We start from the raw sequence: 23,600 nt of genomic DNA, 5'->3' as shown, positions 1-23,600 counted from the left end.
ATAATCAGAATGCCTGTCAAGAGTGTGTCAGAACTAGAAGGGGGTCTGCCTGTGAGTATTAAAATAGCCAGTCTTTGCTGGTCTAGGAGGTATGTACATTGTGTCAATAGTGACTCAATACCCCTGGGTGTCCATGAAGAAATGGTACTGCTGGTCCCCAATCCCATAATACACTGGGAAACTGCAAAAGGAATGTATCTATAGCTCCCATTTCCCCCAATACATCAATTGCATAACCCGTTGCTCACAAGGTATGTTAATGTACTTCCCTGCAACAATAAGGACATGACGTGAAGAGATTTCAGCTCCCTGTAGGAGGTTGTGAGATAGAAAGCGTAAGACATTGCAAGACTAAACTGCAAGTGGGCCTTTTGGTAAAAACATGGCCATTTCTACCTGATCAAAATCTCTCACCCTCACTTCTTCCATACGAGGTTAATTCATCTTCGCTATTATGTCAACAAATCTAGTTTGCTATACCTTATATATATTACTCTATTTCACTAAAGCTTTGTACATATTCTCCCATGGACAATCGTTCAGGTCCCACTTATGCAAGGCATGCAAGAAGAGGTGAAGCATGTTCGTACTTTAATGTGAATAAATATATATGTATATATTGCTTGGATAAGGTTCCATTCTAGCATCACAAATATATCTCCAAGCATTCATCCTTCAAGGGATAACGGTTACAAATAGCATGAATCGACCCATCACATCCACATACTCAATGTCAAAGGATAGCCTTCCAACATAGCCACTTATATAAAATAAGTACTCTTAATGCTCCTTACGGATTCTATTTGCAACCAATAGCTTCAAGCACTCGTGAGAGTGAGCAAAGGTAAGTATACTGAATAGAATAGTGGAATGAAGTGAAGTACAAAGAAAGAGGTGAGGGGTTTTGTCTAAGTGACAAAACCCTATCCTATCCACTAATTGTAGTTAAGGATTGGACTGTGGTTAGGGGAAAAAACCTCAATGAGGGAAAAGTGCCCCTAGCCTACTTATTACAATACATTGGCCACTGCCTAGAATATGATAATAATTTTAACAAGCAGCCCCAGCCCACCATGAGGAAGCGTGAATGCTCTACAAAGCTGCAAACTAAAGCTTGCCTTTTTATTCGTAGATGTCACTGCCATAGGTTTTTAACCCAAGTAAGCAAAATTTCAAGTTGATCTTTTCATTCATACTTGCTGAACTTGAAATGATCGTCTCCATTAGACTTGAAATTTTATTCTCTTTAGCATGCTTCTTTGGAGATGGGCTGATGGGCTGCGATGCCTTCTTCTACCTCATGAGGGTGAGACATCACATCTACAGCTGCATGACTCCTACTCTTTCTTGTATCATCTTGATGTTATAGACTGTATGTTCCTATGGATGGAGGCTACCCCTTGCTGATTGGTTGTAACCTTCTAATTAGAATTCTCCCAACCACTTAGAAATTATTAGTCAAACTTGTGCAATTTTTTATTGTCGGAATGGTTCTAACCATTACTTCCTTTGTAAATGAGAGTTAGCATGGTTGGCTTCATGGATATGAGTTTGTTGAGCTAGAATATTCAAGAGATTATTTTATCACTAAGATTTCGAGGAGGATAAGGATGGCGAGTAGTCATAAAAATCATTGACTTAAGGAGCAAGGGAAAAGACTATTAGACTCAGGTACCTGGTAAATTATTGAGGCAAGATTTTATGCAATTTGAGACCAAACAAGGTAGAGTATATTTCTTGAGCTGAAATTCACTTTCAAAAGGTGAGAGTTGAAGGATAGGTGTGAAATTGAGAAGTAGCAAAATGCAATTTTTTGTTCTTGGATTGTGTAGGCCATATTATTGGCTAACTGAAATTCACTTTCAAAAGGTGAGAGTTGAAGGATAGGTGAAAATTTGAGGAGTAGCAAAATGCAATTTTTTGTTCTTGGATTGTGTAGGCCATTCTATTGGCTACACTCATTCCTTGGTATGTGCTTTGTAGGCCTAGTTACAGTCAGTTAGGTCAGTTGGTAAAGTTAGTACATGTACCACTTAGGATAGCTAGGACACTTAGTCCAGTTAGGGCACTTAGCCCTAGGATTTTGTTATGTTGGCTCTCTCTTGAGCCTCCACTCAGTTATTGCAGCAGCATGTTTTTGGTCTTCTCTGCTTCATTTTTGAGCTTCCATTGCTTGCCCTAGCCTACAGAGGTATCAGAGCAAGTTGGGGATCCATTCCCTCAGCCATTGGCAGCTTGTTCAAGCTGTTTGGCAGCCCCTGGACCTCTCATTCTTGCTGATTTGATGGTTTTTTACACACTTGTGAGCATTTGTGGCCTCTCCAAGCACTTTTGGTGCGAGAACTTTGCATTTGGCCCGTGAAGATCGCATTTTGGAGCATTTGCCGCGAAGGAATTTCAGTTTCAGTTCATTTCAAGGAATTTCAGTTTCAATTCATTTCCTGCTGTTGCCTCACATGTGTGGATCCGTACAGCCATACGGACTGCGCGGACCTGTTAGAACAGCATTTCACAAACCCAAACATTCTCCGAAGCCAATTGTGGGAGAGATCACGCATCTCCAGGAGTGGTTTAGCAATTGACAGCCAACCAGCCCTGAAAACATCGGGTGCAATGGGCACCAATGCAGTTCTTTCTCCCGCGGCCATCATCTCTACTCCAACCACTGCCTCCCCCACCATTGTACCACTCAGCCTGCCCCCCACAGGAGAGGGTCACAGTTCCTCATCCCCCACACAGCTCCCTTCTGTCTCCACCACTCTTATGTCCAACAGCCTTTCTCCACTCCTCTGCCATATACAACCAGCTTATCGCCCACGTCCCCTCAGCCATACGCCATGTCCCAGTTCGCACCCTCCCGGGTCCCACCTGAGACGATAGATTACATCTTTACGGAGCTACATCGACTACGGGATCATACCGTAGCACAAGATCAGCTTATTCAGAGCACGCACCAGGAGATCACTCACCTCCGTCAGGAGGTTGTCTCTCTCACTGCTACAGTCACAGCGGCCCCGCGCACTACACCAGAGGTGGAGGAGCGGATCGCTACCATCCAGACTGCTATTGCGGAGACTACCAGATGGGTGGACGTTGCGAGACGGGCACCCAAAGCAGCAGTCTCAGCCACCATCGCCGAGCAGGAACAGAGGGCCAGTAAGGCTCTCAACATCCGAGTACGAGGTATCCCCGCGCAGATTCACTCACCCCCTTAGCGAACACGACTGCTTTCGTGACCTCTACCCTCGGCCTCGCCGAGCATGGGATCGAGCATGCATGGCGGACAGGACGGGACCCCACGCGCCCACAGCCACTCATCATCCGATTCAGGGATACTCAGGCTCGACTTGCAGCACTCAGGCAGCATTACCTGAGATGGACACAGAGGACTTGGGCTTCCCCCGCTCCTCGGCTGACAGTCGCGCTCCCGTTACTGAGTATGGGCAGGCTCTTTTGGACCTTGGACGTATACGTGATCTGGTCATCTACAATGGACTAGACCGGTGGCTTGCCTCCTCTGGTTTCACATGTTTTCCACATGGTGGAGGAGCCAATGTCATCGACTACATTCTGGGATCTCCTGCTTTAGCCCCACAAATCACTGACTTCCGCACTGCACCCTTACCCCCAGGAGCCGATCACACTTACCTGTTCTTTCATATCCTTGCGCCCCGAGCCCCTCCCAGCCACATCCCGCACTACACTACCTATCATGATATACACTTCGATCATAACCTCTCACCTGATTACTCAGCCCACCTAGCCTCCCTCCTCAGACACATAGACACCATACCCTCTCTAGATCATCGAGCCACCCTTATCACCCACTCCCTTCACAATGCAGCCCGCCACATCTTTCCTTCCACTACTCGGTCCACCCGCCCTCCACCCCTTGCAACAGCTGGTATGATGATGAGTGCAAAGCATTACACCGCACACTCCAACTCACGACCCAGCGAAACGCTAGGGCCAACCCACGTCTCACCAAGGATTATCGTCGACTAGTTCGTCGCAAGAAGCTAGCCTTCCTGCGCCAGAATGAGGATACGCTACTGAACATTCTGTTTAGTAGCAACTCCAAGGATTTCTGGAGGAAATTCCTAGAACACCGATCCCCCTCCCCTCTCACAGGCACTTCCCTCTGGCACACCTACGCACGCACACTCTATGATATCCCTGATCAGCCTCCTCCCGATCTCTCAGCCACCCCCCGCCCCACTTCTTGTATCCTCTTCACAACCCAGGGAGTCACCCACGCAGCGCATAAGCTTCATAACGGTCGAGCTAAGGATCATGAGGGCCTATGCACAGAGTTTGTTGCCTATGGCATCAAAACTCTAGCCCCCATCCTGGCAACGCTGTTCAATGAAGCTGTCTGCCATGGGTTCCCCAGAGCCTGGACCCTGAACACTATCACACCCATCCACAAAGCAGGAGATCCCATGGATCCACGGAATTACAGGACCATCATGGTTGGACATGTTATGTCCAAGATCTATGCATCAGTGTTAGATGACGAGGTCAGTGCTCGCGCAGAGGTACAGGGGCTCAGGGCATCCGGAGAGGCCGGCTTCAGGGCGGATCACTCGACTTACGATCACATTTTTACACTTAGAGGGATCATTGAGGAGGCCAGACACAGGAGACAGAGAGTATATTGTTGCTTTGTGGATTTTCGCAAAGCATTCGACACCGTTCCCCGCGCCCGACTTATCAGACGTCTACAGGAGTTAGGCTACGACTCGGTGATTATCTGGGCAGTAGTAGCTCTCTATGAGCGGGTGACAGGGCAGGTCAGGATTGGCACCAGCTGGACCCCAGAGATCACGAGCACTATCGGAGTCAACAAGGATGTCCCTTGTCACCGACTCTATTTGGCCTCTACATCGACGAGCTCGAGACCACCATCAGGACACTTGGAGGTGCAGGCTGCTCTCTTGCGGAGGCTGTCATCCAGATTCTCCTATACGCAGACGATGTAGTACTACTATCCTCTTCCGCTACTGGTCTTCAGCGGCACCTGGAAGAACTTCAAGTCTTCTGTGATACACACGACTTGAAGGTCAACCTTGGGAGAACCAAGGTGATGATCTTCAACATTTCTAGACCCGCTATGCACCGAGAGTAGTTCCTCTTCGCCGGCGACCCTGTTGAGATAGTTGACTCTTACACATACTTGGGCGTTGTCTTCTCAGGCCCGATCTTCACGATGCGCCCGGCCATGCAGGCCAGGATCAGCCGGGGATACGCCGCTCTTGCCAGGCTGGAGCGACAGTGCTACCACTCCCACTTCCAGGACCCGCGGACCAAGTCTCTCCTTTTTGATTCTTTGGTCCGCCTAGCAAGCATGTACGGTAGCCCTTGGTGGGGAGTCGACCTTTCAGACACAGAGTGGGCTCAAGTCGAGCGCCTACAGATACTGATGTTTGCTCGGATGATCCGCAGCAAACCATTGGTACCACACCAGATCATTCTAGCAGAGTTCGGCGCCTCACCCCTACAACTTGATGCGGCTTTTCAGGCTATCACCTATCTCCACAGAGTCAGGGATTTCAGCTCCTCCGCCAACGGTCGCCTCCGCCTACCTTGGCTAGCCCTATCCTCCTCTATGGCCTTATCCGTTGATGGGGACCGGCGATGCTCGTATAGTCGTCTTTCCAGTTGGTTCACCCGACTGGGCCTCGACTTAGACCGGTTGCCTCCTTTTCAGTACAGCCTCGACACTCCACCATCTCCCCTCTCCCCCACTGACCAGGAGGTCAACCGGCTCATTCGAGCGGATCTGCTCCAACTCCACACCTGGCGGACATGGTTTCTTCACTCCGAGCTTCCTGTGAAGCTCGACTTCTACCGCCGACACTGCCTCCAGATCTCACAAGAGGGCTTCATCACACCTCCGGGTTACACACAGCTTCATCTACCACATGTGCTTCGGATCTCCCTCGGTCAGTTTAGGGTCTCGTCACACCGATTACAGATCGAGAGCGGACGCGCAGAGGGTATCCCACGAGAGGACCGCCTTTGCCCACTTTGCGACTTGCAGGAGATCGAGTCGAAAGGAGCACTTTGCTTTCAGATGTCCTATCTATTATGCCATTCGAGGCCGGTACCATTGCCTCTTCCGCGACGGATTCGGCTCCCTCCCACACATGCTGTGTTCCCGGATCAGCGATGCCTAGCCGCTTTCCTGCATGAGATGACTCGCCACCGAGATACCTCTCTCCAAGCACGGCGACACGAGCAGCGCACACAGCGTGAGGACACCCAGCGGCCTATTACTGACTTCTTCCAGTCACAGGATACCTCTTCTCAATCTAGCCGACGACGCGGACGTGAGCGAGAGCCAGAGCCACGACAGCTGCGCCAGTGGACAGACTCACACATCCAGGTCCATGACATCTCGTCTCTGCTCTCTGCCCGCCCCACCGGGGTTACCGTTGCCCTCATCCACAGGGCCACCCGCCGCCCCCGACGACCGAGCTCGACTAGGCCGCGTGACGTCGGAGGCCAATCATCTATCACAGGGTTTTTTCCGACCTCCCATTTGACGGCCCCTCTATGATTGGTCTCTGACAATCACCACCTGCACATGTATACTGTATCTCCCCCCTCTGCCCCATTTTTGGTGCCCCCCCCTTCTTTTTGTATCATCTGGAGGTAGACACATATTTTTTGTATCAGGACTAGACACACAGTCCTTCATAACCTCTTTTTTGTTGAAACGGTTGGCTGGCCCGTTTTGAGACCGCCACCGTTATGCTCATTGTATCAGTTATCTTTAGTCTCATAGACCTTCACGGTCTCCCGAAGACTTTAATAAACTTTCTTTCTTTCTTTCTTTCTGGTCACATTTAGAGCCTTTGCCATGCTGTATTTTTGGGCTACATCATTGGGTAAGCCTTTGTTGCATTGGTTCTTTCCATTTTTTGCAAAACAACCCTTTCTTTGCTTCATTTGCATTTTGGAAAGGCCTCGTGTTGCCTTTTGGGAAAATTTTGCAACAGGTACACCTTGAGACAACAGAGTCTTTTGCAGTGAAAAGCTTTGAAGCTTGAGCAGAATTTTACCACTTCATTTTGAGAGGTTGCCTTCCTCTCATTTGCCTTGTCAGTTGGTGCATTTGCCTTGAATTTTAGCACTATGACTAGCAGCAAGGATGATTTGCTTGGGATGCTTGGGACTAAGGACAAGCTTGATGGCACAAATTACCCCATGTGGGCATAGATGATGGGGCATGTTTTGGTTGCCAAGAATTTGTGGAATATTGCTTCAGGCACTAAGGTCAAGGCTACACGTAATGCAGCCTCTGGTGCTACAGCTCCTGCCTCTGGTACTCTAGGTACTGCTTCAGGCTCACCTGGTGATGGGTCTAATGCTACTTCTGGAGCAGCTGCATCTTCTACTACTGGTACTTTGCCTCCTACACAAGAGCAGATTTAGTGGCGTGGTTGTGATGCCAAAGCACGTGCCTTGATTGCTCTTTCAGTTAAAAGGATCATAATCCCTCATATCCGGTCTTGCAAGACATCAAACCAAGCGTAGGATCAGCTTGCATCCTTATATCAGGTGCGGAATGAGGCGAGGGTTGCCTATCTCTGCCCAAGCAGTTGAAGGACTTGAAGCTTGAAGAGGATGGGAATATGGATGCCTATCTTACGAGTGTGAAAGATTTGAAAGAGCAGTTGGCTAACATTTATGAGGTGATGCCTGATTCTTAGCTTGTTTCTAATACCCTTGATGGGTTGCTTGACTCTTATCAGGGCTTTACTACTACATTGAGGTTAGTTGCAAGTGGCAATGCTAACCATTATTCCTTTGACCAGCTAGGGATTTCCCTCTTACTACAAGAGGAACAAAGCCGTACAAACAGAAAGCTTCTATGGCTATTGATCAAGCCTTTGCTGCACAGCATAAAAACAAGGGCAAAGGCAAGGTTTCAACTGGTAAGCCCCCTCAAGGGGAGAAGAAGAAGAAAAAGAGATGCAACTATTGCAGGAAACCTGGGCATGATATTTCTGAATGTAGGAAAAGAATTGCATGTGAAAATAAGAAGAAAGAGTCTGGTCTTGGAGTTTCTGGTTCTCCTAAAGGCATCGGGCAAGCCATTACTTCTGTTTCTGGTGGTCTAGTGACTCTAGACAATGTGCTTTATCTTCCCGGCATCCACAAGAACCTCGTCTATTTCAGCATAGCTACTTGTGGCTATCAGGTTCTCTTTGTTGATGGTGTTCGGTGTGCGGTCTATGATGCTACGCTTGCCTTTACCATGGTGTTGATTGGGACATTGACTAGAGGGCTCTATAGACTTGATGCCTATGACAGATGCTTGGATGATGTTGGACTTGCAGATGCAGATGCCTATGCTGTTGATTGTTCTACCATGACAGATACTCATTTGTGGCATGAGAGGTTTGGACACCTCCACTTTAGGGCTTTGGTGAAGCTACATAAGGATGGTATGGTTATTGATCTTCCAAAAATGCATATGCCTTCAAAGCATGTTTGTGAACCTTGTTTGCTTGGTAAGATGCACCCTTTCGCATTTCCCAAGGATGGGAGAGTTGGTGTCTCATGCAAGCTTTATTTGGTTCATAGTGATGTTTGTGGACCCATGCGGGTTGTAGCTCTTGGGGGATTCTATTATTTTATCACATTCATTGATGACTTCACCAGGTATACAGACGGAGTGCTGAAAATTGCTCACCTTAATACAGACCGGAAGGTGGGGGGGGGGGATATATGTCAAAGGCGTTTGCCGTTTTTTTGGCCTCAGGTGGCATTCATCATCAGCGAACGGTGCCTTTTACTGCTCAACAGATAACAGTCCCGTACTATCAGTTCCGTACGGTTTGGAGGTGTCAGAACTTTGAGCAGTTTTTTCTTTGCAGGTGGACTTCGGAAGGTGTGCATTCTTGCAGGGTCCATTTGCAGGCAGTTGTGCATTGAGTCATTTTTTGACCGTGAATTCACATTTGGAAGCAGGCAGTTCTTTCTAGCAGGTGGAAATTTGGGGCTTTTGCAGGAGACTTGAAATTTGAGTGACATTTCGGGCTTCTGGTGAATTTGGCCCAATTTCAGTTCAGTTTCACCCCAATATTTGGGGCTTTTGGTTTTAAACTGCAATTTCAGGCGTTTTTGGGGCATAATGAACTGGAAATGACATGACTAAGCAATGAACAAAATTAGAGTAATCACATATAGGCCAAAGAGCTTGTACCTTGATACTTGATTGATTTGACACTAAACAAGTATAGCTCTTATATAAGAGCACACACACACACACACACACACACACATATGAACACCTGTGCTTATGGGATAACTCCCAATGTGACACGTGGCATCCATAGGACACTAGACTAGAACACACCAAACTGACTCAACTTGGCTTCATATTCTAACAGAGGTGTGGGCTGTACGTACGCAGGAGCAAGGCAGAGGGGTCGTTTTCAATCAAGGAAGCTGTGTGCGCTAGCTGGCCTTTTGTCGAGTTGTTGCATTGAAGGTTGGGGGGTGCAGGCGCTGGCCTTTGGAGGCTTAGATGACAGTGTTGAGGGTGCTGCAGGAACCGTACAGTGTCTGGAGTAAGGTCCTAATTGAAGAGCCAGGCTACTTGGTTGGAGACACAACTAGCAATTGGAGAAGCTAATTGATCACGTATGGTCCCCATCCCTTCATGCGAGCCACTTGCAGGGCTCGTGCAAACACAATCAAGGCCCCTTGCTGGTCAAGAATTCTGATAGAGGGCCTGGTTGCCCATTGGTCCACGCTCATTGGCCACGAGCTGCTCAAAGAGGATCTGGTTTCGGAGGTAGTTGGCGAGCCGATGTACGGACAGACCACTGTTGATTGTACAGACTCTTGCCAATGTGATGGTAGTGGAGAAGATGTGCTTCTGCTGGTTTACATTAGCTCAAGAATGAGCTTCGTTTGATGCTTCAGAGTGGTTAGGAGTTCACATGCGCTTCTCAAACATGGCTTTTGGCTGTGTGCTGTTTTGGAGAGCTATTACAAGCGAGGAGATACACAGTTGTTGCTATCAGAGAGACACAGTTGTGTTTTTTTACCCCGCCTTTTGAAATGCCATTGGTGTCTCTTCTCAATTTCAATTCAAAGTTATAGTTGGTAATTGTGAAAATTGAAAGTTTGGAAAAGTATGAAGATTGCCTTCTATGCCTATGGGCTTGTCTCTGTGAAGATTGAATAAGAGTGAGTGAAGAAGCTTGGTCATACTACAGTCATGCTATGATTGCTTGAAGGCAGTCTAGTCATTTCCCCCTCTTTTCTGTTATCAACGTCTATGAGAAAGAACTTCTGGCAATGAAACATGTCAGGCCAAAAGAAGAGTTTATCTAAAGCTGAAAAAGCAGCCCAGATTCCTCTACGGCCAACATAGGGAGGACTATGACATACCTCGAGAACTTTTTGTAAGAGTTCTTTAGTGATACATAGCTTCTACTGCACTTATTTATTATTATTTAGATTTAGATAATTAGAACTATGCGTAGCACACATCATCAAATGCGTCTGTACTTGTGAAAAGTCAACATCCATCTTGGACGTATTCTTCTGTTATAGCTATCAGTCCATCGAGATACAAAACTACCTGAAGCAGCACACCTGCTAATCAACTATATATTTAGACATTGTAGACTTCCTAAATCCAGACGTATAAGTTTATCAACAACGTTTTGCAAGCTCTTTTTAAAAATCTTGGTACTAAGTTTTTCTTCAGCTTTGCATCCAGAAATTATCAACAGTACAGTACTTGATTTGCTAAAAAACTATGTTCATGAAAAGCAAATCATGTGGAAAAAATATCTTCTTGCTTATGACAATATGGTGCGTACATCTACATGTAAGGTATCCTTTGGAGGGTTTATAGTAGAGACCCTCCCTTCTCTACTTATAAAAACTGAAGATATATTTGTGCTACTGTCCAATTTGTTCACAACTACAGCTCAGCTTATGCTAAAGTCCAACAGCCATCCAGACGACTTCAGAAAAACAAAAGCTGCTGCAAATAGAAGATAACGGACCTATAAGTTCACAGAAGGCCAATGGGTCTTACTGAATTAGAGAAAGTCAATTGAAAACAAAGCTGGGACAAAATAGAATCTATTTAGAATACTCTCAATTTATGATCCATTCTCGAAATGAGATGAACTAAAAGGTAGACTGCTTACTTACAAAGGAAAAGGTTCTAATGCAGCTGCTATCAGAGGAAAAGGCACACCCAGATATTTGGCTATCCTCAACACAGCTGCGGATTTGATATATGATCTGCAAAGAACAAGTTACTCATTGTTCGCAACTGGAAACTCTACATGAAATAAATCAAATACTCAGACCACAATGTAAATCTGTGCTTGTCACACCATGCTACTCTAGTGTAAAATTTGCTGATCTGTATGTGAACATCATCCATTGTCTATTAGACAATAAAACAGACACCAATTTTGGTTAGTGCAGTCTTTACCCATGTTTCTCGACGAGAACAATACTTGAAATGTTGCTTGGAGAACGTCCAGACCTCTGAAGCAATGCTTTCCCAGCTTCACTTTGTAATGCTGCGAACCTCAATGTCCTGTTAATTCAAAATAACATTTTTGCATGAAAAGGTTCCAAATACTTTCTAAATCAAGAAATTTAAGAGAAGTATTGCACAAAAGAGACTCGTTAACAAGAAGTTGATTTAAAAGAGAGAATAGGTGATGTTTTCCAAGCACTTGGAACAACATAACGTCTGCTATGCTATATTGTAGACTTTATGAAAGCTTTTGATGTGGTATCTCCTACCTCAAAAGAGTCTAAAAATAAGTCTCTCGATGAGGTTGGAAGACCTAGAGATGCCACTAGGCTATAGGACAGAGGCAGCCAGGAATAAAAGAAATTAAATGTTTGAAGGAGACCAAAGAGGGTTGTGCTCACCAGAAACATTGAAGCCAATGAATGTTTCCCTCTGTTTTCCATTTTATCAGGCCCTTTCATTGGCAATATAGAAGGCATTCACGTTAAGTTGAAAAGAAGTCCTATTTTACTACATGGTTTCATACTCCTACTATAAGCTGATGATTTGGTTTTGATGGCACCCTCTTCAAAGATATACAAAACTGAACAAAAAGAAAGAAAGAAAGTCTATTAATGTCCACTGGAGAGTAAAAGGTTTATGGGACCGCAAGAAACCTTGTCACGAGGACGTGAAAAGAGGACATGAAAAGTGACGTAAAGTATCTTCGTAACTAAACCTACGCTTAACCCGGGGTTAACCATGGTTAAGTGTTGTAATGGTTTGGCCGTGAGGGACTGGCTAGAGGAAGTGCACACTTCCTAGAAGTTCCTAGGGGCAAAGTCTAGGTGCACCACTAGGTCCTAGGCACCACTAGGTCCTAGGGGCAAGGAAAAGGCTTTAAAAGAGGGCTAAAAGTTGGGCCCAAGGACAACCAACGTTGCCCTTGGTATGGGGGTTAGGACTTTAATGAAGGGGCAAATGGCAAGGACGAGGTGCCATTTGTCAAGCATGTGTATGCATGCCCTTCCCCCACCTTCCATCTCTCTCCCCTCACTCTCCCAGAGGTGTAGGACGTTTTCAGTTGTTCTTGTGCAGTTTTTGAGCTGTTTGAGCTGTTTCAAGCTTGTTTTCAGCCGTTTTAACACTGTTTTGACTGTTCCAAGGCTAGTACGCACTTCTACGAAGTGGAAAAACTCATTTTTGGACTTCCAAAAAATTTTCGTATGGACTGCACGGACGTACAGTACAACTGTACGTACGTCCATACGACTGTACGAAATCCGTACAGACGCGTTCAGCTACCTCCAACAGGTGCCCGGGGTTGTCTTTTGCGGTGCTGGACCTTTGTGCACATGTTTTTGGCTGCGTGGTGGCTTCTGGAGCTGTTCTGGAGCTGCAAGAGGACCTTTCCCTATTGCTTTTGGCACCTTCTCTTAGGAGGACTTAGGCACAGATCCTGAGGCAATCATTTCGGGGCAGATCTGTGAACCATCTTTCCTCTACAACTCTTTCTTGTTCACCCTCCGCTCTCTACCTTTATTTCTCTCTTCCCCTGATTGCTGGAAGACACCTGCACCCTGCGGCGAGCTTGGACAGAGGATAGGTGCGAGGAAGGAGCTCGCCCCTCTGCCACAGACAGCGGGAGTTGGTTCCAGGTTCGGTTTTTCCTTGTTCTTTCTTGCTTTGCAGCTTTTTGCAGTGCATGCGTGTTGTGTGCAGTCCTTTCAGGACTCCAACAGGCTCTAGTAAGCACCCAAAGGCCAAGGTGATCCTGTGGAAGGCCTAAGGACAGTGTGGATGCATGTGATAGCCTTGAGGCTGCCTTGAGCTCAGTTTGCCAGTGGTTTGGATGCTTGAATGCCTCTAAGTTGTGTCAGATCAGAAGTGAATGCCTGAGTATGCCTTGCCAGTGGGAATTCTAGTGGTGCACTGGGATTAGATGCCTTGAAGACAAGTAGAGGATTTGCATAGAGGAAAAGTGCAAGGTTGAACCCTTGTTGTAAAGCATTTCCATTCAGAAGCATTAAATAGGCGCCAAGGCATTTGGGGCCAAAGGGTGCACTGTGTACTATTTTCATTGAGCAAGGGCATTCTAACCTCACCTTTGTTGTTGTTGAAGCTTGTTTCTAAGTTGTGCTAAGTGATTTAAGTGACTGAAGCTTGCATTGTGGCTATTTATGAAGTTTATGACTGAGTAGAAGAAGATCACTACCCTTTTGTTTATTGAGGGCCGGTTTCAGTGGTTCCATTGCCGGGATTGTCACCATCTTCCTACAGAGGTGGGCCCTGGTAGTGTTGGGTGAAGGACACCTTCAGTGCAATTGTTGCTATAGCCATCAATCTTAGCAAGCATGTCACACCGTGAGAGGTCATTGACCATTTCAGAGCACAAGGAGTAGGACGAAGACAAAGCATCAGAGAGCTTTGAAGAGGAGCACAGTACCAGCGGGGGTGATGACCAGTAGGACAATGGGACTCATCCAGTCTCTCCTGAGCATGCTATGGAGGACTCACAGGATAAGGTAGATGAGGCAGAGGAGCTTGATCCGAATGCACTTTTTCAGCTACAAATGCAAAGTGTAGCGGGAGCCCTATCACAGTTGCAACATGCTGTCACGGAGATTATGCAAGCTCCTCCCCCTATGGTTGCTTCCCCTGGAAGCAAAAAGTCATCTCAAAAGAAACATAAGAAGCATAAGAAGACCCCTAGGCATGTTTCTTTCAGTGGACAGCCGTCAGAGATGCCCTCGATCACCCCTGTAGCGGGTACTGCCAATAACTTCCATTCAGTCAATCAGGGACAGCAAGCCCTTCCTCAGCCCATGATGCATCCAGGATATTTCGGAGGGGGATCAGTTTTTCAGGCAATGGTGGCACCATCCGCAGAGGCACCTGGAATGCCAGGTAGCTTTATGGGCAGCACACAGCCGGGAATGCAGAATTTCCAGCAACCTATGATGGGTGGAATGCCCCTTGCAAATGCCAATATGATGTACTCAAACATTGGGATGCAGCCTGGAATGCAGACAGGAATGCTTGGGACAATGGGCAATACTTGGAATATGCCACAGATGCAGGGAGTGGACCTGGAATGCCAAACCCCACCATGGGTACGGTTGGAATGGCTCAGAATGCGGGAGCAGTGATGCCCCCACCGTTTTTACAGGCCCCCGTGTATGACAATCTCACCCCTAAAGGCAAATTGAAAGATTACAAGGAGGGAGGGGCAACTATCAAGTTTGAGACTTTCAATGGGATGCAGGACAGATTGAAGGCTTTGACATTCGTGCAACAGTTTGATGCTGCCTACTCAAGTGGACACTTCACAGAATCCTCCAAAGTCCGAAAGGCAGCCACCTTTTTGAAGGGCAATGCGCTCCAATGGTGGACCAACCTCCTCTTGCAAGGCAGAGCACCTACCACTTGGGTCGAATTTAAGCAGGTCTTCTCAGTAGCATGGCTCACTACCACTTTTGAGGTGGATATCATGACCGCCTGGTACAGGTTGGATGCTGCAAATTGCAGAAATTTGGAGGACTACAATAAGAAGTTTTGGGAAGCCCTACTGCCAGTGAATTCTTACAAACATGTGCCGCTGTCCGAGCAAATTGAAAGATATTGCTGCGGGTTGCCAAAGGAGATTCGGGACTATTGCACGAAGACAAGGGTTTCCAATATGTCTCAGTTGGTTGAGAATGCCACTACAGCTTATGCACTAATGCAAGGGAAAGTTTCTGGGTTCAAAGGAAGCTCACAGGAGACATCAAGGCCAAAGGGCAGCAAGACGGAATCCCCTAAGAAGTGTAGAAAGTTTTCGCAGCCCATGAAGGCAAAGTTTGTTAGAGGACAGAGGCGAGTACCGACCCGCATGTTTGATGAGGAAAAGCAAATTCTCTATGATGCCAACAAGTGTTATATTTGCAAGGAGGAAGGCCACAGGGCTTTTGAATGCCCACGTAAGAAGCGGAAGTTCCCTCCTCTTGAGCAGAGTGAGCACAAGGAGGAAAAGAGGACTGATCAGAAGAATAAAAAGGATGGAGTTAGGATGGACCCTGCCAAGGTAGAGGCCATCAGGGATTGGCCATACCTGAAGAACATCCATGAAGTACGTAGCTTTCTGGGCTTGTGCTCGTACTACAGGAGGTTCATTCAGTATTTTGTAGAGATTGCATCTCCTTTACATGCCTTACAGAAGAAAGGGGTCACTTTCACATGGGGACCCAAAGAAATTGCAGCTTTTGACCTACTAAAGGAGGCTCAGATCCTGTGATTATTTTGCCAGATCTTCGCAAACAGTTTGCTGTCCAAGCAGATGCATGTGGCAACAACGTAGGAGGGGTACTTATGCAGGATGGAAGAGTCGTGGCATACGAGAGTAGAGTGCTCCACGATGCTGAAATGAGAAAGAGATGTTGGCTGTCATACATGCTCTTTCGACCTGGAAGCATTATCTTTTGGGTGCTGATTTTCATGTTCAGACTGATCATCAATCATTGCCGTACTTTCTCACTTAGAGAAAGTTGTCTGAGAAGCATATGAGGTGGGCAAATTTTCTTTCTATGTTTCATTTTAAGATTGTGCATGTGCATGGGAAGAAGAATGTTGTTGCAGATGCACTCTCATGCAAGCCCACTCCAGATGCAGTGTCTGTTAAGCCACAAGTTTCAGCAGTGACCATTGCATATCATGATGAGCTTGATGCCATGAAGGATCAATATGCCAATGATGCTGATTTTTCACGGATTTATGATCAGTTGGTTGATGGACAGAGGCATGAGCACTATACTCTCAAAGACGGATTTCTGATGATGCATGGTAGATTGTGTGTCACGAAACAGTTGAGGCCCAAAGTGTTGACAGAGAGTCATGCTCCACCCTATGCAAGACACAGAGGCATTGATGCCACCATCAAAGCTGTGGAGCACTATTTCTTTTGGCTATCATTGAGGAAAGATGTCGAGGAATATGTCAGGACATGCATCACTTGCCAAAAGGTGAAATATGACGGGCAGAAGCCGGCTGGACTGCTGCAGCCTCTACCTATTCCCGATCGACCTTGGCAGAGCATTGCCATGGATTTTATCTTTGATCTTCCTCGTACACCATCTGGACATGATGGGATATGGACCATTATTTGCAGATTCAGCAAGCAGGCCCACTTCATTCCCGTCAAAAAGAAAATTACAGCAGACCAAATGGCGAGACTCTTTATGTCTCATGTGTTTAAACATCACGGGATGCCTCAATCAATTGTCAGTGATAGAGACCCGTGGATGACAAGTCTTTTCTGGAGAGGTATCTTTGAGAATATGGGTACCATGCTGAATTTCTCATCCTTTGTCCATCCTGAATCTGATGGGCAGTCTGAAGAAGCCAATTCCACTGCCCTTGATCTTCTCAAATGCTATGTTTCGGATCAGCAATCGAAATGGGAGCAATTTCTGCCACTTGTTGAGTTCGCGTACAACAACACTGTACACTCATCCACGGGGAAAGCCCCCTTTGAAATTGTGGCACGAGAACGGAAGGTACCTCCCATTCTGCATACGAAAGAGAGGATTTTTGAAGCGGACAGATTTGTGGAAAGTTTGGATGTTGCTTACCAGAAGGTCAAAACAGCCCTCCAGAAAAGCCAAGAGAAGCACAAACGAGCAGCCGATAAGCATCGCCACGAGTTGCTCTTGAAAGAGGGCGATTGGGTGCTGCTGCGTTTTCAAAAAGCACGACTCAGGAAGATGAAAGGCAAGACGAAAGTGTACACAAAGCTGAAGATGCGGTATTATGGCCCTTTTCAGATTTTTGAACGCATTAATGACGCAGCTCACAGGCTGAAGCTACCTGCCACTTGGACCATGCACAATGCCTTTCATGTGAGTTTATTAAAGCCTTTCCAGGGTGATGTGCCTGTTGACCTGCTGCATGAGGATCAGCGCGAGGTGGAAGAGTTGGATGAAATCTTGGTTCCGGAACAGATTTTGGCACATATGGAAAGAAAAGTAAAAGGTAGAGTTTCCTGTCGCTATCTGGTGAAGTTCAAGAATTATCCTGCACTGGATGCGAGGTGGATGGAGGAGGGTGACCTGGCAGACTCACCTCAGATTTTGCAGCTCTACCTCGACGCGTTTCAGCTTGCGCCAACTATGGTACAGGCTCCTACAGGTTCAGCAGAGCAGAGATCTGGAGCATTGCCTGGTGCTCAAGAGGAGGATAGCACCTCCCCTTCCTTGATTCAGACTGCTCATATATCTGGAGATCGCTTGGTGGCACCATTGTCTCACTCCAGATGCTGCTTGCTGACAGTATTTCTGCCGTGAGGTCTCCATGATGGGTGTTCGCGACACTCGACATAGAGGATGCATTGATGTATGGATGGACTCTCGAGCTCTCCTAGCCCATATTATCATTGCAAGTTGTATCTTACAGATGATGTATATTCTGGTATGGGCTATTTCTGCCTATTTGTACTTTTTCAATAGCAACCTAGGTAGTTTGCTGTTTCAAGAGGAGGGTATGTCACGAGGACGTGAAAAGTGATGTAAAGTATCTTCGTAACTCAACCTACGCTTAACCCGGGGTTAACCATGGTTAAGTGTTGTAATGGTTTGGCCGTGAGGGACTGGCTAGAGGAAGTGCACACTTCCTAGAAGTTCCTAAGGGCAAAGTCTAGGTGCACCACTAGGTCCTAGGGGCAAGGCAAAGGCTTTAAAAGAGGGGTCTAAAAGTTGGGCCCAAGGACAACGTTGACGTTGTCCTTGGTATGGGGGTTAGGACTTTAATGAAGGGGCAAATGGCAAGGAGGAGGTGCCATTTGTCAAGCATGTGTATGCATGCCCTTTCCCCACCTTCCATCTCTCTCCCCTCACTCTCCTAGAGGTGTAGGACATTTTCAGTTGTTCTTGTGCAGTTTTTGAGCTGTTTCAAGCTTGTTTTCAGCCGTTTTAACAGTGTTTTGACTGTTCCAAGGCTAGTACGCACTTCTAGGAAGTGCCAGAACTCATTTTTGGACTTTTGAAAAATTTTCGTATGGACTGTACGTACGTCCGTACGGCTGTACGTAATCCGTGCAGACGTGTTCAGTTGCCTCCAGCAGGTGCCCGGGGTTGTCTTTTGCTGTGTTGGACCTTTCTGCACATGTTTTTGGCTGCGTGGTGGCTTCTAGAGCTGTTCTGAAGCAGTGCAGGCTGCAGGAGGAACTTTCCCTGTTGCTTTTGGCACCTTCTCTTAGGAGGACTCAGGCACAAATCCTGAGGCAATCATTTCGGGGCAGATCTGTGAACCATCTTTCCTCTACAGCTCTTTCTTGTTCACCCTCCGCTCTCTACCTTCATTTCTCTCTTCTCCTGATTGCTAGAAGACACATGCACCCTGCGGGGAGCTTGGACAGAGGATAGGTGCGAGGAAGGAGCTCGCCCCTCTGCCACAGACAGCGGGAGTTGGTTCCAAGTTCGGTTTTTCCTTGTTCTTTCTTGCTTTGCAGCTTTTTGCAGTGCATGCGTGTTGTGTGCAGTCCTTTCAAGACTCCAACAGGTTCTAGTAAGCACCCAAAGGCCAGGGTGATCCTGTGGAAGGCCTAAGGACAGTGTGGATGCATGTGATAGCCTTGAGGCTGCCTTGAGCTCAGTTGCCAGTGGTTTGGATGCCTGAATGCCTCTTAGTTATGTCAAATCAGAAGTGAATGCGCCTGAGTATGCCTTGCCAGTGGGAATTCTAGTGGTGCACTGGGATTAGATGCCTTGAAGACAAGTAGAGTATTTGCAGAGAGGAACGGTACAAGGTTGAACCCTTGTTATAAAGCATTTCCATTCAGAAGCATTAAATAAATACCGTAAGAGGCGCCAAGGCATTTGGGGCCAGTGGGTGCACTGTGTACTATTTTCATTGAGCAGGGGCATTCTAGCCTCATCTTTGTTGTTGTTGAAGCTTGTTTCTAAGTTGTGCTAAGTGATTTAAGTGACTGAAGCTTGCATTGTGGCTATTTATGAAGTTTATGACCGAGTAGAAGAAGATAACTGCCCTTTTGTTTATATAAGGCCGGTTTCAAACCCTCTAGTACATCTGCTTTAGGGAGGGCACATGGCAGCTCCCAAGGAGTGCAAAAAGCAACCCTAATCATTTAGAGTACCTACATGAGAGTAAACAGCCATACATCAGTTTAAGACTGAGAGTCTTTTGGTTTTGATTTAAACTCTTTGATTAGAGCAGTTCAATAAATTCCTAGAAAGAGAGCCAACGTTGCCTTGACATAGACAGAAATAACATATGCTCGGTGTAAGAGTCCCAAAGAATTCCACTATCATATGTCAAGGCTCATGAATGGAATCGACACTTTAAATAAATGGGTCTTGGTATCCCCTCCATCAATGTTGATGGAAAAGTAAAGGCAAGTTCGACAAGTTGGAGTGCATGTATTGGGGGATTAAAAACATGTCCTTTTAGCATGCCAAAATACTTGAAACCCTTAATGAAGTAGAGGTCTGTCCAAAGTTGGGGGATCTTTCAAATGTATGAAAACAAGATTTGATCTCTTGAGCAAGGATATGTGACTCAAAAATTGTGCAGTGATTCATGGACCACATACCATGTACATTTGTAGACATCCCATCCGGTGGATTTCTTAGGCCTCAACAAAAGCATACACTAACACTTGATTTTTGGTGATGGCTAAAGATACTTGAGCATCCCATGCACAAGGATTCCATTGCTGAACTGTCTCATGTAATGCTTGCACAGAGATACAAAATCGGGTCAAAATAGGTCTCGAGACAGCTCCAAGAGCTTGACTCTAATACCAATTACCAGGCATGCAAAGCAAGATCTGAAAACCACATATGCTTACTAAGTTGTGCAAACATAGCTAGAACTATTCGTCATGCTGATGGAAACTGGATATTCCTAACACTAACTCTAACTAAGGCTGCAAATACAAAAAGTTGGAAGGAGACCTCAACCATGTAAAAGCTTCGTGCCAACAGAGGCTTAACAGTTGTACACACCCCCATGTCAGATGCCAATATTTTGTTTACCAAAATGGGAGTCAACCTCACATGTGAGACAGCATGGAGAGTTGGTAAAGTTGCAAGACCCGTTGTAATGAAACTCCAAACAGCTGTGGACAGGTCTACCATCATGAGCATGAGGGAAACCTTGAAGGGGACCAAAATATACTTGGATGATGACCTCACACTGCTGCAGCAGAAACATCGGAGAGAGGGAATGGTTCGGGTTATGGCAGCAAGAGACGCAGGTAAATGGGCTGCCTACAGGGATGGAAAAGTGATTATGAGAGAGAGAGCAGACAGGGAAGGAAGAGAAGGAGAAATAGACAGCACATGACGGTGTCAGACCCAGGAGAAGAGAGCACAAGGAGGATTGAAAATGGCAGTTTGGAACTGCAATGGCACCCTCTGGTCTGACCCAGGAGGTTTCTTGGAGACATACATTGACAGGGACATAGTTTTCTATACCGAGACACATGAGAGTCCAGAGAGAGGGCTGCCCACTGTGACAAGATACACATGGGAGTCTGCCCATAGGAGGAAACTGAGGAGGGATAGTGGAGTACGAGGCTCTGGGGGTGTGGCTCTCTGAGGGTGTGGCTGTCCTTTTCAAATCAGCTCTCAGGCCACTCCTTTCAGTGGTTAGGAAAGAGGAAAATGCATGGCACATGTAGACTAGAGTTCAGCTACCAAAGGCATGACCGATCTTCATTGCGGTGTGCTACTTCCCTCCAAATACATCATCCTATGCATGTGAGGTTGCCACAAAGGGGAACAGCCCATATGAGAGTATACATGATGATATCACAGAGTTCTCTAGACAGGGCGACACCCTCCTCCTTGGTGACTTCAATGCACGCACGGGGGCCAACCAGGTGGGACTACTTGACTTTGCATCATTCCCTCATATCTACTTGATGGGCTCCCTTGCCTTCGCATCTCAGATTCATGACTTTGTAGTACCCCCTCTCCCACTTGGTGCTGATCACTCATACTTGACATTCTGTATTTCCACTACCAGGAGCCACAAAGAGAGTCCTTCATGCGCCCACTCGGACCCATGTTCACTTTGATTGGACTCTCGATCTAGTTTACGTGAGTCACTTAGCTCCAGAGCTTCCGACCCTACATGGAGCGTAGGTAGATCTTGCTCAGGTTTCAACCACTTTGGCTTCAATGGTACACAAGGCTGCCATCATATCTTTCCCTACGACTCGACCCACACATGCCCCGGTTGGGAAGATGCCTCAAAACCCCTGGTACGATGATGAATGTAAAGAGATGAGAGATCACCTCACACGCGAGCAGGCCCTGGGACACTTGACCTCATCTAAGGCGGATCACATCTAACGTCGGATGACACGACGTAAGAAGCGGATTTTTCTCACTCGCAGGATTGATGAGGTGGTCAGATCCTCGAGGGGGAGACCCGACTATCGGCTGGGGACTCCTATCAGAGGGGAAACGGCCCATTCCCATCACGAATCCAGAGATTTGGCACACATATGCATGCTCCTTATACGACATCCCAAGTCAGATGCCACTAGATATGTCCTCTACGCCCAAACCCACTACTTGTCACTTGTTCACTGCGTAGAACATGAGAAATGCCCTCCTCCGTCTGCATAACCAGAGAGCACCAGACCATGAGAGGCTACGTACAGAGCAGTTCGCACATGGACAAGAGGTCTTGGCCTGGTTCTAGCGCATCTGTTCAACCATGCAGTGCCACAGTTTCCCACCTACTTGGAGCACTACCACCATTGTACCGATACATAAGGCGGGGGACCCCATGGATACTGGGAACTACTCCACTCTCATGTTTGGCCACACTCTAGCTAAGATTTATGAATCGGTATTGGAAAGGGCGATCAGTAGCCAAAAAGAGGGCCATGGACAACGGGCTCTTGGGCAAGCAGGATTCCGGAGACAACACTCCACACTGGACCACAATTTTACCTTGATGGCTAGGTCAAGACAGAGGAGCATTTTCTATGTGTCTGTCCGGCCTACTATGAGATCCGAGAGCGATACCACTGTCTCTTTCAGGAGGGGCTCAGCTTTGAACCACTCACATGACTGATACATTTCCCCGACCACGTTTGCGTTGGGCTCTACTTGATTGAGATGCAGAGACACATAGATTTCCTTGTGCAGCAGGCCAGTGATCAGCTACAGTTGATGCCTCAGGACACTGAGCTAGACCGAGCACAGACACGCGTCACTAATTTTTACGCATCCAAGCCAGCACCAGATGAGATCGAGGGGGAGGAGCTCGAGGAGACGAGAGCACTATGGATCAGCAGTGAGACCCGTCACCAGGATGTGGCTGGATGAGAGACATGGAGACCACACACGGCATGTGGGGTGACCAAAGCACGCACGATTGAGGTCCAGCCTATCTCAACCCTCCTCAGAGGGGACTGCCAGAGACAAGGCATTACTCTCAATGTAGCCCATTGGATACAGAGATCTAGGAGAGCGTGCCCCCCACCACTGCAGGAGACAACTCAAATGCGTGAGCTCTTTGTATCACATCAAAGGGCCATCAGGGAGCCGGCTTATATAGAGCCTGCACATGTACTTGGGAGTTCTGGTTCTGAGCAGTACTTGACTGCTCGTTTCCTACTATTTTGTACTAGCGTTTTGCATTTTTAGCACTTAGCACTCAGCAAGGGCCTTAGTGAACCCTTTGCTTCAGCTCACAATGGCTTGTGTGGGTTACATATATGTCTCATAGGCCTGCGAGGTCTCCTGAAGACGTTAATACACCTCTCTCTCTCTCTCTGTCTCTCTCCTGTGCTAGCCTGAGAATTTTGCTGCGATGTTCCAGGATTTTTTTTATGTAGCTTCCAAACTTGTGGGCTGGCTGTTTCAATAGATTCTTCAGATTACAACCATTGTTGCCATGGTTCTCCCTTATGTGTGTGTATACTCGACATTCTAGTAAAATGTGCTGCTCGTCTTCTACCTCCCCTGTAGCATATCCTATCCTCCCTTGGGATCTTGGGTCGTATCCATCTACCCTTAATCACTTCTAGATCCTGTGAGCTGGTCCTTATCTTGCATATTAAAGTCTGGTTCTTCACATA

General features: G+C 46.9%; 2 protein-coding genes across 4 annotated transcripts in view; one reads left to right on the top strand and one right to left on the bottom strand.

The window, feature by feature from the left end:
• LOC147898016 (Putative thiol-disulfide oxidoreductase DCC) overlaps positions 1–23,600 on the bottom strand; it is a 44,790-nt gene that overhangs the window by 1,689 nt on the left and 19,501 nt on the right. The window contains exons 3-5 of one of the 3 annotated variants that reach the window (XM_087380769.1): positions 11,480–11,587; positions 11,191–11,283; positions 10,852–11,017 (exon numbers count right to left, since the gene is read on the bottom strand). In XM_087380769.1, the coding sequence (XP_087236895.1) occupies positions 10,972–11,017; positions 11,191–11,283; positions 11,480–11,587 (247 nt within the window). In that variant the 3' untranslated portion in view covers positions 10,852–10,971. Of the gene's footprint in view, positions 1–10,851; positions 11,018–11,186; positions 11,284–11,479; positions 11,588–23,600 lie in introns of those variants that run through there. The other 2 variants (XM_087380771.1, XM_087380768.1) reach the window with 2 other exon arrangements.
• On the top strand, positions 14,254–17,769 carry LOC147898017 (uncharacterized). The gene is made up of 4 exons (XM_087380826.1): positions 14,254–14,278; positions 14,527–15,368; positions 16,933–17,515; positions 17,662–17,769. Exons 1-4 carry the CDS (start codon positions 14,254–14,256, stop codon positions 17,721–17,723), a joined length of 1,512 nt encoding a protein of 503 aa, XP_087236952.1. The 3' UTR covers positions 17,724–17,769.

The sequence above is a fragment of the Dipteris shenzhenensis genome, chromosome 10 (genome assembly GCF_047967505.1).
Source record: "Dipteris shenzhenensis isolate YYH24624 ecotype China chromosome 10, Dip_SZ_1.0, whole genome shotgun sequence".
NCBI classification, from domain to species: domain Eukaryota; kingdom Viridiplantae; phylum Streptophyta; class Polypodiopsida; order Gleicheniales; family Dipteridaceae; genus Dipteris; species Dipteris shenzhenensis.
This window is presented reverse-complemented; position numbering and strand designations above follow the sequence as displayed.